Genomic DNA, 15,312 nt, shown 5'->3' with positions numbered 1-15,312 from the left:
AAGGTGTTATGGATAAGAGTGTCTGCTAAATGATTAAACTGTAATTATATCAGTCTGTCTACAACATAGACTCAGCAAAAAAAGAAATGTCCTCTCACTGTCAACTGCGTTTATTTTCAGCAAACTTAACATGTTTAAATATTTCTATGAACATAACAAGATTCAACAACTGAGACATAAACTCCACAAGTTCCACAGGGGTTCAAAATCAAAAGTAACAGTCAGTGTCTGGTGTGGCCACCAGTTGCATTAAGTACTGCAGTGCATCTCCTTCTCATGGATTGCACTAGATTTGCCAGTTCTAGCTGTGAGATGTTACCCCACTTTTCCACCAAGGCACCTGCAAGTTCCCATACATTTCTGGGGGGAATGACCCTAGCCCTCACCCTCTGATCCAACAGCTCCCAGACGTGCTTAATGGGATTGAGATCCGGGCTCTTCGCTGGCCATGGCAGAACACTGACATTCCTGTCTTGCAGGATATCACGCACAGAACGAGCAGTATGGCTGGTGGCATTGTCATGCTGGAGGGTCATGTCAGGATGAGCCTGCAGGAAGGGTACCACATGAGGGAGGAGGATGTCTTCCCTGTAAGGCACAGCGTTGAGATTGCCTGCAATGACAACGAGCTCAGTCCGATGATGCTGTGAAGCACCACCCCAGACTATGATGGACCCTCCAACTCCAAATAGATCCCTCTCCAGAACAACTGGGGTGATGGGGTAACGCTCATTCCTTCAACGATACATACGAATCCTACCATCACCCCTGGGGAGACAAAACCGTGACTCATCAGTGAAGAGCACTTTTTTCCAGTCCTGTCTGGTCCAGCGACGGTGGGTTTGTGCCCAAAGGCGATGTTGTTGCCGGTGATGTCTGGTGAGGACCTGCCTTACAACAGGCCTACAAGCCCTCAGTCCAGCCTCTCTCGGCCTATTGAGGACCTGCCTTACAACATGCCTACAAGCCCTCAGTCCAGCCTCTCTCAGCCTATTGAGGACCTGCCTTACAACAGGCCTACAAGCCTTCAGTCCAGCCTCTCTCAGCCTATTGCGGACAGTCTGAGCACTGATGGAGTATTGTGTGTTCCTGGTGTAACTCGGGCAGTTGTTGTTGCCATCCTGTACCTGTCCCGCAGGTGTGATGTTCTGATGAACTGATCCTGTGTTGGTGTTACACGTGGTCTGCCACTGCGAGAACGATCAACTGTCTGTTCTGTCTCCCTGTAGCGCCATCTTAGGCGTCTCACAGTACGGACATTGCAATTTATTGCCCTGGCCACATCTGCAGTCCTCATGCCTCCTTGCAGCATGCCTAAGGCATATACACGCCGATGAGCAGGGACCCTGGGTATCTTTCTCTTGGTGTTTTTCAGAGTCAGTAGAAAGACCTCTTCAGTGTCCTAAGTTTTCATATCTGTGACCTTAATTGCCTACCGACTGTAAGCTGTCAGTGTCTTAATGATCGTTCCACAGGTGCATGTTTATTAATTGTTTATGGTTCATTGAATAAGCATGGAAAACAGTGTTTAAACTCTTTACAATGAAGATCTGTGAAGTTATTATTACCTTTGAAAGACATGGTCCTGAATTTCTTTTTTTGCGTTTAAATACATTTTCTACGGTCCATGCAGTGATTATATTTGCACTCGGGGCCATACTAGAGATCTGGCAATACACCTGTAATAATATAAAATCTCTATATTCTGTGTGTTCTATGTGTTCTGTGTATTCTGTGTGTTCTATGTGTTTTCTGTGTTCTCTGAGTTGACTGTGTTCTATGTGTTCTGTGTGTTCTGTGTGTTTTCTGTGTTCTCTGAGTTGACTGTGTTCTATGTGTTCTGTGTGTTCTGTGTGTTTTCTGTGTTCTCTGAGTTGACTGTGTTCTGTGTGTTCTATGTGTTTTCTGTGTTCTCTGAGTTGACTGTGTTCTATGTATTCACGTCAACAGTGAAGAGGAGACTCCGGGATACTGGCCTTCTATGCAGAGTTCCTCTGTCCAGTGTCTGTGTTCTTTTGTCCATCTTAATCTTTTATTTTTATTGGCCAGTCTGAGATATGGCTTTTTCTTTGTAACTGCCTAGAAGGCCAGCATCCCGGAGTCGCCTCTTCACTGTTCATGTTGAGACTGGTGCTCTGGATAAGAGCGTCTGCTAAATGACTTAAATGTAATGTAAATGTGTTTTGCGGGTACAATTTAATGAAGCTGCCAGTTTAGGACTTAGGAAGTGTCTGTTTCTCAAACTAGACACTCTAATGTACTTGTCCTCTTGCTCAGTTGTGCACCGGGGCCTCCCACTCCTCTTTCTATTCTGGTTAGAGACGGTGTACGCTGTTCTGTGAAGGGAGTAGTACACAGCGTTGTACGAGATCTTCAGTCTCTTTGCAATTTCTCACATGGAATAGCCTTCATTTCTCAGAACAAGAATATACTGACGAGTTTCAGAAGAAAGTTCTTTGTTTCTGGTCATTTTGAGACTGTAATCAAACCCACAAATGCTGATGCTCCAGATACTCAACTAGTCTAAAGAAGGACAGTTTTATTGCTTATTTAATCAGAACAACAGTTTTGAGCTGTGCAGGCATAATTGCAAAAGGGTTTTCTAATGATCAATTCGGCTTTTAAAATGATGAACTTGGATTCTCTAACATAATGTGCCATTGGAACACAGGAGTGATGGTTGCTGATAATGGGCCTCTGTACGCCTATCTAGATATTCCATTTAAAAAATCTGCCGTTTCCAGCTACAATAGTCATTCACAACATTAACAATGTCTACACTGTATTTCCGATCAATTTTATGTTATTTTAATGGAGAAAAAATAGCTTTTCTTTCAAAAACAAGGACATTTCTAAGTGAACCCAAACTGTTGAACAGTAGTGTATATACCAGTACTTCATACCACCAACTGACATCTATGTACCAGTACTTCATACCAGCAACTAATCCTCCATCTATATACCAGTACTTCATACCAGCAACTAATCCTCCATCTATATACCACCAACTAAATCTCCATCTATATACCAGTACTTCATACTATTATTACTTCATACCAGCAACTAATCCTCCATCTATATATCAGTACTTCATACCAGCAACTAATCCTCCATCTATATACCACCAACTAAATCTCCATCTATATACCAGTACTTCATACCACCAACTGACATCTATGTACCAGTACTTCATACCAGCAACTAATCCTCCATCTATATACCAGTACTTCATACCAGCAACTAATCCTCCATCTATATACCACCAACTAAATCTCCATCTATATACCAGTACTTCATACTATTATTACTTCATACCAGCAACTAATCCTCCATCTATATATCAGTACTTCATACCAGCAACTGACATCTATATACCAGTACATCATACCAGCAACTGACATCTATATAGCAGTACTTCATACCAGCAACTAATCCTCCATCTATATATCAGTACTTCATACCAGCAACTGACATCTATATACCAGTACTTCATACCAGCAACTGACATCTATATACCAGTACTTCATACCAGTAACTAATCCTCCATGCAAGTTCTCACACTTAAAAAGATGAGAGAGGCCTGTAATTTTCATCATAGGTAAACTTCAACTATGACAGACAAAATGGAGAAAAAAAATCCAGAACATCACATTGTAGGATTTTTTATGAATTTATTTGCAAATTATGGTGGAAAATGAGTATTTGGTCATCTACAAACAAGCAATATTTCTGGCTCTCACAGACCTGTAAACTTCTTCTTTAAGAGGCTCCTCTGTCCTCCATTCATTACCTGTATTAATGGCACCTGTTTGTACTTGTTATCAGTATAAAAGACACCTGTCCACAACCTCACTTTGAATAATGCAATGAAGGCAGAAGGTTGTATAGAAAGCTCCAGTATCTTGGAAAACTTGGAAAAAATTAATATCCAGAAATCTGTCAATTTCGGGCATGTCCAAAACATGTGTAATAAATTAACAGGAGGCTGCTTACATTGGTCACAAGTGGGATCTAGTTCTGGTCTAATCTTGGATAATTTTTGCCTTTTACCAATACAGCCAATTAACTATTTTAAATTGAATTACAGCATGTCTTAGACATATAGATGAAGAATGTATTCTCTGAAGCATACTCTGCCAAGGTTAGTCTGACACTTGTACACCTAAATCCTCTTCCCATTGGATCTTAAGAGAGTTCAGAGAATACAGATTGTGTGTGTTTAATAACATATGGATTAAGTTTATGCACCCTTTGATATAAGGGTTCACTTTAAAAATAGAATCTAGAAGGGACGTAGGTGGATGTGATGGGAAGTGACTAGAGTACGAAGATACTGCAATTGTGTAATTTTGTATCTAAATAAATATTATATTAATATATAATATAATATATATAATATAATATATTGAACTGTTCAAAAGATGTAACATCCATATCAATGTAAAAGTCATTCAGTTTATTTTGTGTATTTGGAAACAGGCTAATGCAGGTTTTGAGCAAGGCAGCTAATGAGGTGCGTCCACAGGCTGAGATCTCCAAGGTCAGCCATTACAGGTTCAGGTAGTTTAGAGTAGAGTAGAGTAAGGCAGCTAATGAGGTGCGTCCACAGGCTGAGATCTCCAAGGTCAGCCATTATAGGTTCAGGTAGTTTAGAGTAGAGTAGAGTAAGGCAGCTAATTAAGTGGGTCCACAGGCTGAGAGGTCAACCATTTTGGGCCTGTAACGTCAGGGACTTCTGTCATCCAATATAGAATGATTCTTATATTAGCTGTCCAGTAATAATATTGAATGTTCGGAAGTGCTAGACCAACCTGGGGATCTTTGTAATACGCTCTCACGTATCCAAGTGTTTTTCTTGTTCCAGAATAAAGCAGATATCAGTTTATCTGTAGAGGTATGTCAAATTCCCAAATATTTTCCCAATACCCAAATTCCCAAATATTTCAATTTCTGTGTAGTTACTCTGAAGGGCACATGACTAAAAGAAGTTTGCACAGCAGAATGATTAATAGGCATTAATTCACATTTTTGTAGATTAATCTTTAACCCAGATATTTTTCCAATTGTCTTCAGAAGAACCAGGATCTCTGGAAGACCAGTTAAAGCGTCAGACATATATATTATCATGTCATCCATATAGAGTGAGACTTTATGCTCTAAGCACCCATTTGATAGTGGTGTTATTACATATTGCTAGAGCTAAAGGCTAAATTGCAATGGAAAACAACTGAGGGGATAGAGGACAACCCTGTCTTGTCCCACATTGAAGTTGGACTGAGGATGAAAGGTTGTCATTTGTGCACACTGCAGCCATAAGGGAGGAGTAAAATACTTTGACCCAGGACATAAAATTGGGACCGAATCCAAATTGTTTGAGAGTATAAAATAGATAATGCCACTCCACCCGATCAAACGTCTTCTCAGCATCAAGTGATAAAATATCTCTGGAGTGTCAGATGAATAATTTTTTAAAAGAATTTGCTCGGTAATCCATCGGGTCCAGGGGATTTACTGCGTAGATTTAATTGTCAACACAATCTCTTCTACAGAGAGCTGTTCTTCTTGTTCAGCAGCTGTCTCAGGTTCAACTGGGGTGGCAGGGTAGCCTGGTGGTTAGAGTGTTGGACTAGTAACCGAAAGGTTGCAAGTTCAAATCCCCAAGCTGACAAGGTACAAACCTGTCGTTCTGTCATTCTGCCCCTGAACAGGCAGTTCCTAGGCCGTCATTGAAAATAAGAATTTGTTCTTAACTGACTTGCCTAGTTCAATAAAGGTAGAATAAAAATATAAAACTGTAGGAATAGCTAAGTTCTCAAAGAAGGTTTCGAGTAAGGTAGCATTACCAGCGGATTCCGAAGTGTATAATTGTGAGTAAAAGTTATGAAAGCTTGAATTTACCTCTAAATGATCAATACATGTGTTACCCAGCTCGTTATAGTTATATCAGTTATAGTTTGATTTTCGGTTCTCTGACGCAGCTGGTGTGCTAGCATTGTCCCTGATTTCTCATGTTTAGTCCAGTTGAAAGAAGATCAAACTTTGTCTGAAGTGTCAAACATTGTTTTAGTAAATCTGCCGAGGAAGAGTATGAATATGCCATATCCAAATCCAAGATTGTGTTTGTAAATTAATATTGCGCTGTCTGAAATAATCTGGCCCCTCAGATAAGCCTTAATTGATTCCCATACTGTTATAGGAGACATTCCAGAGGTTTGATTAACCTCTCTAGGGTATGTGGGACGCTAGTGTCCCATCTGGCCAACATCCAGTGAGATTGCAGAGCTCCAAATTCAAATACAGAAATACTAATTTTAAAATTCAGAAAACAATCACGGTGTCAAATTTAAAAATGTTTTATGGCAAAAGCATACCATACAATTATTTGAGAATATAGCCCAGTTGACAAATTATTACAAACAATAACCAGCCAAGCAGAAGCGTTACAAAACTCAGAAATAGAGAATAAATTAATCCCTTACCATTGATGATCTTCATATGGTGGCACTCAGAAGACATTCATTCATTCAATAAATGTTCCTTTTGTTCGATAAAGTCTCTTTATATCCAAAAACCTCAGTTTGTTCGCGCGTTTTCTTCAGTAATCCACAGGCTCAAACGTAGTCAAAATAGGCAAACAAAAAATCCAAATTGTATCTGACAAGTTCATAGAAACATGTCAAACGATGTTTATATTCAATCCTCAGGTTGTTTTTAGCCTAAATGATCAATAATATTTCAACAGGACAATAATGTTTTCAATATAAAAGGTAAACAAGAAAAGCACTCTCTCTGGTCATGCGCATGAAAAAGCTCTGTGACATGGCAGGGTCCACTCATTCAGACTGGTCTTACTCCCTCATTTTTCAGAATACAAGCCTGAAACAATTTCTAAAGACTGTTGACATCTAGTGGAAGGCATATGAACTTCAAATTGAGTCCTAAGTCACTGGATACTGTAATGGCATTGGATAGAAAACTACAAAAACACAACAACAAAAAAACTTCCTGAATGGATTTTTTTCAGGTTTTCGCCTGCCAAATCAGTTCTGTTATACTCACAGGCACTATTTTAACTTCTTGCGTCGAGCCATCCCGGATCCGGGATCGTGACTACAGCCTCAAGCTCATTACCATAACGCAACGTTAACTATTCATGAAAATCGCAAATGAAATGAAATCAATATGCTAGCTCTCAAGCTTAGCCTTTTGTTAACAACACTGTCATCTCAGATTTTCAAAATATGCTTCTCAACCATAGCAAAACAAGCATTTGTGTAACAGTATTGATAGCTAGCGTAGCATTTAGCATAGCATTTAGCGTTAGCATTCAGCAGGCAACATTTTCACAAAAACCAGAAAAGCATTCAAATAAAATAATTTACCTTTGAAGAACTTTGGATGTTTTCAATGAGGAGACTCTCAGTTAGATAGCAAATGTTCAGTTTTTCCTGAAAGATTATTTGTTTAGGACAAATCGCTCCGTTTTCTGCGTCATCTTTAGCTACGAAAAAAACCTGTGTCCAGGATTGTGTAAATCTGTCCGCAAGCTCATTAGCATAACGCAACGTTAACTATTCATGAAAATCACAAATGAAATGAAATACATCTATTTGCTCTCAAGCTTAGCCTTTTGTTAACAACACTGTCATCTCAGATTTTCAAAATATGCTTCTCAACCATAGCAAAAGAAGCATTTGTGTAACAGTATTGATAGCCTAGCATAGGATTATGCCTGGCATTCAGCATGCAACATTTTCACAAAAAACAGAAAAGCATTCAAATAAAATAATTTACCTTCGAAGAACTTCAGATGTTTTCAATGAGGAGACTCTCAGTTAGATAGCAAATGTTCAGTTTTTACAAAAATATTATTTGTGTTGACAAATCGCTCCGTTTTCTTCATCACGTTTGGGTATGAAAAAACCCGAAAATTAAGTAATTAAAACGCGAAATCTTTCCAAATTATCTCCATAATATTGACAGAAACATGGCAAACAATGTTTAGAATAAATCCTCAAGGTGTTTTTCACATATCTATCGATGATAAATCCTTCGTGGCAGTTGCCTTTGTCTTCTGAAGAAATGGAACGCGCATGGACCTACAGATTACGCAATAATTTCGACACAGGACACCGGGCGGACACCTGGTAAATGTAGTCTCTTATGGTCAATCTTCCAATGATAAGCCTACAAATACGTCAAAATGCTGCAGACACCTTGGGGAAACGACAGAAAGGGCAGGCTCATTCCTGGCGCATTCACAGCCATATAAGGAGACATTGGAACACAGCGCCTTCAGAATCTGGGGCATTTCCTGTATGAAACTTCATCTTGGTTTTGCCTGTAGCATTAGTTCTGGGGCACTCACAGATAATATCTTTGCAGTTTTGGAAACGTCAGAGTTTTTTCTTTCCAAAGCTGTCAATTACATGCATAGTCGAGCATCTTTTCGTGGCAAAATATCTTGTTTAAAACGGGAACGTTTTTTATCCAAAAATTAAAAGAGCGCCCCCTATCTCAAAGAAGTTAACAGTTTTGGAAACTTTAGAGTGTTTACTATCCAAATCTACCAGTATATACACATCATATCTTCTGGGCCCGAGTAGCAGGCCGTTTAATTTGGGCATGCTTTTCATCCAAAATTCCGAATGCTGCCCCTAGAGAAGAAACAGATGATATAAAAGCAACAAAGTTTTCTTCTTCTTCAGTAGTGAGTTAGGATGCCAAGGTTTCTTCTTCTTCAGTAGTGAGTTAGGACGCCAAGGTTTCTTCTTCTTCAGTAGTGAGTTAGGACACCAAGGTTTCTTCTTCTTCAGTAGTGAGTTAGGACACCAAGGTTTCTTCTTCTTCAGTTGTGAGTTAGGACGCCAAGGTTTCTTCCTCTTCAGTAGTGAGTTAGGACACCAAGGTTTCTTCTTCTTCAGTAGTGAGTTAGGACACCAAGATTTCTCCTTCTTCAGTAGTGAGTTAGGACGCCAAGATTTCTTCTTCTTCAGTAGTGAGTTAGGACACCAAGGTTTCTTCTTCTTCAGTAGTGAGTTAGGACGCCAAGATTTCTTCTTCTTCAGTAGTGAGTTAGGACGCCAAGATTTCTTCTTCTTCAGTAGTGAGTTAGGACGCCAAGATTTCTTCTTCTTCAGTAGTGAGTTAGGACACCAAGATTTCCTCTTCTTCAGTTGTTGAGTTGAGAATGTGAAATGTCAGAATAATAGTAGAGAGAACGATTTACTTCAGCTTTAATTTCTTTCATCACATTCCCAGTGGGTCAGAAGTTTACATACACTCAATTAGTATTTGGTAGCATTGCCTTTAAATTGTTGGGTCAAACATTTCGGGTGGCGTTCCACAAGCTTCCCACAATAAGTTGGGTGAATTTTGGCCCATTCCTCCTGACAGAGTTGTTGTAATTGAGTCAGGTTTGTAAGGCCTCCTTGCTCGCACATGCTTTTTTTCAGTTCTGACCACACATTTTCTATAGGATTGAGGTCAGAGCTTTGTGATGACCACTCCAATACCATAACGCTGTTGTCCTTAAGACATTTTGCCACAACTTTGGAAGTATGCTTGGGGTAATTGTTCATTTGGAAGACCTATTTGCGACCAAGCTTTAACTTCCTGAGTGATGTCTTGAGATGTTGCTTCAATATATCCACCTAATTTTCCTCCCTCATGATGCCATCCATTTTGTAAAGTGCACCAGTCCCTCCTGCAGAAAAGCACCCCCACAACATGATGTTGCCACCCCCATGCTTCACGGTTGGGATGGTGTTCTTCGGCTTGCAAGCGTCCCCCTTTTTTCCTCCAAACAAAACAATGGTCATTATGGCCAAACAGTTTTATTTTTGTTCCATCAGACCAGAGGACAGTTCTCCAAAAAGTACAATCTTTGTCCCCTTGTGCAGTTGCAAACCGTTGTCTGGCTTTTTTATGGCAGTTTTGTAACAATGGCTTCTTCCTTGCTGAGCGGCATATCAGGTTATGTCGATAAAGGACTTCTTTTACTGTGGATATTGATACTTTTGCACCTGTTTCCTCCAGCATCTTCACAAGGTGCTATGCTGTTGTTCTGGGATTGATTTGCACTTTTCGCACCAAAGTACATTCATCTCTAGGAGACAGAACGTGTCTCCTTCCTGAGCGGTATGGCAGCTGAGTGGTCCCACGGCATTTATACTTGCATACTATTGTTTGTACAGAAGTCGCTCTGGATAAGAGCGTCTGCTAAATGACTTAAATGTAAATGTAAATGACCATGGTACCTTCAGGCGTTTGGAAATTGCTCCCAAGGATGAACCAGAAAAGTGTAGGTCTGCATTTTTTTCTGAAGTCTTGGCTGATTTCTTTTGATTTTCCTATGATTTCAAGCAAAGAGGCACTGAGTTTGAAGGTAGGCCTTGAAATACATCCACAGGTACACCTCCAATTGACTCAAATGATGTCAATTAGCCTATCAGAAGCTTCTAAAGCCATGACATTTTCTGGAATTTTCCAAGCTGTTGAAAGGCACAGTCAACTTAATGTATGTAAACTTCTGACCCACTGGAATTGTGATGCAGTGAATTATAAGTTAAATAATCTGTCTGTAAACAATTGTTGGAAAAAGTACCTGTGTCATGCCTGAAGTAGATGTCCTAACCGACTTGCCAAAACTGTTGTTTGTTAACAGGAAATTTGTGGAGTGATTGAAAAATGACTTTGAAGTGACTCCAACCTAAGTGTATGTAAACTTCTGACTTAAACCGTACTTATTTACAACCCAAAACTAGGCTGTTTAAAAAAAAAGTATAACACATTTTATAAATCACATCTTACAGCAATACCACCAAGTTAATGGCAAAGTCTTTAAAGAAATGACAGATGATAGAACTGTGCTTTGTCTAACCAGGATAAGGGCACCACCGATAACTCGATACGAAATGACATGGCCTAATGATAGAACTGTGCTTTGTCTAACCAGGATAAGGGCACCACCGATAACTCGATACGAGCAGCTTCATGGCCTAATGATAGAACTGTGCTTTGTCTAACCAGGATAAGGGCACCATCGATAACTCGATACGAAATGACATGGCCTAATGATAGAACTGTGCTTTGTCTAACCAGGATAAGGGCACCACCGATAACTCGATACGAGCAGCTTCATGGCCTAATGATAGAACTGTGCTTTGTCTAACCAGGATAAGGGCACCATCGATAACTCGATACGAGCAGCTTCATGGCCTAATGATAGAACTGTGCTTTGTCTAACCAGGATAAGGGCACCATCGATAACTCGATACGAGCAGCTTCATGGCCTAATGATAGAACTGTGCTTTGTCTAACCAGGATAAGGGCACCACCGATAACTCGATACGAGCAGCTTCATGGCCTAATGATAGAACTGTGCTTTGTCTAACCAGGATAAGGGCACCACCGATAACTCGATACGAGCAGCTTCATGGCCTAATGATAGAACTGTGCTTTGTCTAACCAGGATAAGGGCACCACCGATAACTCGATACGAGCAGCTTCATGGCCTAATGATAGAACTGTGCTTTGTCTAACCAGGATAAGGGCACCACCGATAACTCGATACGAGCAGCTTCATGGCCTAATGATAGAACTGTGCTTTGTCTAACCAGGATAAGGGCACCACCGATAACTTGATACGAAATGACATGGCCTAATGATAGAACTGTGCTTTGTCTAACCAGGATAAGGGCACCACCGATAACTCGATACGAGCAGCTTCATGGCCTAATGATAGAACTGTGCTTTGTCTAACCAGGATAAGGGCACCACCGATAACTCGATACGAGCAGCTTCATGGCCTAATGATAGAACTGTGCTTTGTCTAACCAGGATAAGGGCACCACCGATAACTCGATACGAGCAGCTTCATGGCCTAATGATAGAACTGTGCTTTGTCTAACCAGGATAAGGGCACCACCGATAACTCGATACGAGCAGCTTCATGGCCTAATGATAGAACTGTGCTTTGTCTAACCAGGATAAGGGCACCACCGATAACTCGATACGAGCAGCTTCATGGCCTAATGATAGAACTGTCTAACCAGGATAAGGGCACCACCGATAACTCGATACGAGCAGCTTCATGGTAATCAAATTAAACGTAAGAAAAGGTGTATTGACTCTCCAGAATGTTACCTAATAATAACGATATCCACTGGCAACACTGTACAGTATCTACAAAAGGGAAAATGGGTTGACAGTGGTAAAGGCACATTTATCCGTTACCACAATCGCCAATTAGGTGAACATTCAGTCATTTGCTTCGGCTGACCTTGGTAGAATGTTCGACTTTACAAAGGACAATGCCTAATAGGGATCTTGGAACTCTTTTTCTTGCCACTGTATGTGAAACACAGCCGGGCAGGAAAATCTACACCATACCAATACCAATACCATACCATGGGTATTGCATCGAAGTGGGCAAAATTCTCTGGCACGCCGAAGAACATCAATACAATCCTGACAATGACGCAATGTGTTCCGCCAGGCTTTCTCACTTGAGAGCCCCAATGTGTTCCTTCAGGCTTTCTCACTTGAGAGCCCCAATGTGTTCCGCCAGGCTTTCTCACTTGAGAGCCCCAATGTGTTCCGCCAGGCTTTCTCACTTGAGAGCCCCAATGTGAGCCGTCTACAAGGACGTCTTTATCTATTTTGAGGGCTTTGTTCAATAACTTCGAGACTGATGAAGTAGATCTTGAGCCCTCAGCTACCCACATGATCCTGATGTTGGATATTTGCATATAACCTTGTGAATGTATGCATTGGCCCTTAAGGCATAATCCGTTTGGGGCTTCTTAACCGTGTTTTGTATCATCGTCGTGCCGTTATTAACAAGTCTTGTTCCTTGCTCCATGTCGGAGACAGGTTTCTGAACTGTATCCGGTTCAATACCAACCATTTGTGTGCGCTTTGCCAAGTTTATTCTTAGCCTGCTTGTAACTCCGAATTAGTCAAATTGAAGTCCTCACTGAGCGCCTCCTTGAGTTCCCAACTTGAGAATTAATTAAACGTCCGCTCTGATGGCAGCAGAGATTCTCGGCCTTCACATCCTCAGTGTTGATGTTTTCCGCGTAGCCGAGGGGAGGAGCCGCTGCTCCCACTTGTTGAAGAACTCAAGCTCCTTCGTCTTTTAGTGTTGTCTCTTTTGTCAGTGACTCCACCGAACTTAAAGTGATGCTGGGAGTTGTAGTTCTTTTTGGGGCCAAAGTGCATGGAAAGTATTAAATAAATGCAATTTCAGCAGGAGAAAAAAAATGTGACCCCCCCCAATTTCTGCTAAATTAATTACTCAAATTTCTCTCTACCTGTGTGCAGCTATGTTGTAAACTGTCACACTGCTAGCCTTATGCCTCACCCTAACCTTAACCACACTGCTAGCCTTATGCCTCACCCTAACCTTAACCACACTGCTAGCCTTATGCCTCACCCTAACCTTAACCACACTGCTAGCCTTATGCCTCACCCTAACCTTAACCACACTGCTAGCCTTATGCCTCACCCTAACCTTAACCACACTGCTAGCCTTGTGCCTCACCCTAACCTTAACCACACTGCTAATCTTATGCCTAACCCTAACCACACTGCTAGCCTTATGCCTCACCCTAACCTTAACCACCCTGCTAGCCTTATGCCTCACCCTAACCTTAACCACACTGCTAATCCTAACCCTAGCCTTATGCCTCACCCTAACCTTAACCACACTGCTAACCCTAACCCTAGCCTTATGCCTCACCCTAACCTTAACCACATGGCTAACCTTATACCTAACCCTAATCACACTGCTAGCCTTATACCTAACCCTAACCTCAACCACACTGCTAACCGTATACCTAACCCTAACCACACTGCTAGCCTTATACCTAACCCTAACCACACTGCTAGCCTTATACCTAACCCTAACCTTAAATTAAGACCAAAAATCACATTTTTGTTTTTAATTAATTCATACTATATGCAATCATTTATTTAACTATGCAAGTCAGTTAAAGAACAAATTCTTATTTACAATGACGGCCCTACCCCGGTCCAAACCCAGACGACACTTGGCCAATTGTGCTCCCCCCCCCCACTCTACAGAACTCCCAATCACGGCCAGATGTGATGCAGCCTGGATTCAAACCAGGGATTGCAGTGACACCTTTTTTTTTTTGCAGTGAGATGTAGTGTTCGTAGACCACTTGCGCCACTTGGGTATAGCCCAACCTCAGGGACTGGAAGTAGTTAGGTGTTTGGAGAAGGTTGTTTTAATGGGGTCTGTGGATCTGTCTCCGTCTTTTAGATCGTTAGTGACATCGCTGACAGTCCCGATTCAATTTGAATGGAACTTATGTGAACAACGTCTTCTTCATAGAGAATTATAGCGGCCTTTTCCGACCATTTTAAAAGTAATCAAAGTTGTCAACTGGGTGGGGATTCCCATGGGTTATAGCCTCAATGGTGCTACCTATGCTGTCACAGGCAGTACGGTGACACAACCATAAGGATGAGTCCTTTATCTATCTCTATGGTCTTGCCATAGAGATCAGGTATTGATTACATTACACTGATTGGCCAGATGGTGGCGCTATAACAAAAAAAGGTAGAAAATGCTCAACTTTGAAAGGTCACGCCCGCTCACCCCGTTTGACCTAAAGTCATGCAATTCGGTACAAAGGTCCCTCTCCTCACAAGTAACACATTTTCCTCAGAGCCCCATAAGTTCCACCAATCAGTCAAGGATATTCCTATCATAACAACGTTTGATCTGTTAAGACTCAACGTATGCAAGAACACACATATCAACCCCACGGTGGCGCTATAACAGGCACATGTTAATATCTCTTTGATCTCTATGACTCAGAGAGATTACGTTTTGGTACACATGCTCAGGGTAGCTAACCCCCGCTGCTACTACAAGGTATTGATCAGAGATGAAGAGGAGTTGAAGTGAATCTATGCCGATATCTATGCTGATTTTCTTTTTCAGACTTGAGCGCCGAGGCTCCCCAGATTTTGTGTTATTAAAACACTCTACAACAAAGACTTCTTAGTGACCAATAAGCTTTCTCTGCCCTTAACTTTGTTCTGAACACCTCCACAAACAAAGGTCATGTGGTTTGGTAAAAAAGAATGCCACTCTCCCCACAGGTGTGATTACTATCTCTGAGGGTTATGGATCGGCATGTAAGGGTGCTCTCGAGTGACTAGATGTTCTTTACCATTCGGCCATCAGATTTGACACAAATGCTCCTTATAGGACACATCACTTCACTCTATACTCCTCTGTAAACTGGTCATCTCTGTATACTCGTCACAAGACCC

At 41.2% G+C, this 15,312-nt stretch overlaps 1 protein-coding gene across 1 annotated transcript in view; it reads left to right on the top strand.

Moving 5' to 3' along the window:
* The window catches only part of LOC123993832 (extensin-2-like), a 71,622-nt gene extending 56,681 nt beyond the window's left edge, over positions 1-14,941 (top strand). Inside the window, exons 5-6 of the mRNA XM_046296300.1 lie at positions 12,500-12,631; positions 14,852-14,941. Coding sequence (XP_046152256.1) covers positions 12,500-12,631; positions 14,852-14,941 — 222 coding nt within the window. The remainder of the gene's footprint in view (positions 1-12,499; positions 12,632-14,851) is intronic.
* The last annotated feature ends 371 nt before the right edge of the window (positions 14,942-15,312 follow it).

This window comes from Oncorhynchus gorbuscha, linkage group LG13, assembly GCF_021184085.1.
Source record: "Oncorhynchus gorbuscha isolate QuinsamMale2020 ecotype Even-year linkage group LG13, OgorEven_v1.0, whole genome shotgun sequence".
NCBI lineage: Eukaryota > Metazoa > Chordata > Actinopteri > Salmoniformes > Salmonidae > Oncorhynchus > Oncorhynchus gorbuscha.
The sequence above is the reverse complement of the archived record's forward strand: the minus strand, read 5'-3'. Positions and strand labels throughout refer to the sequence as shown.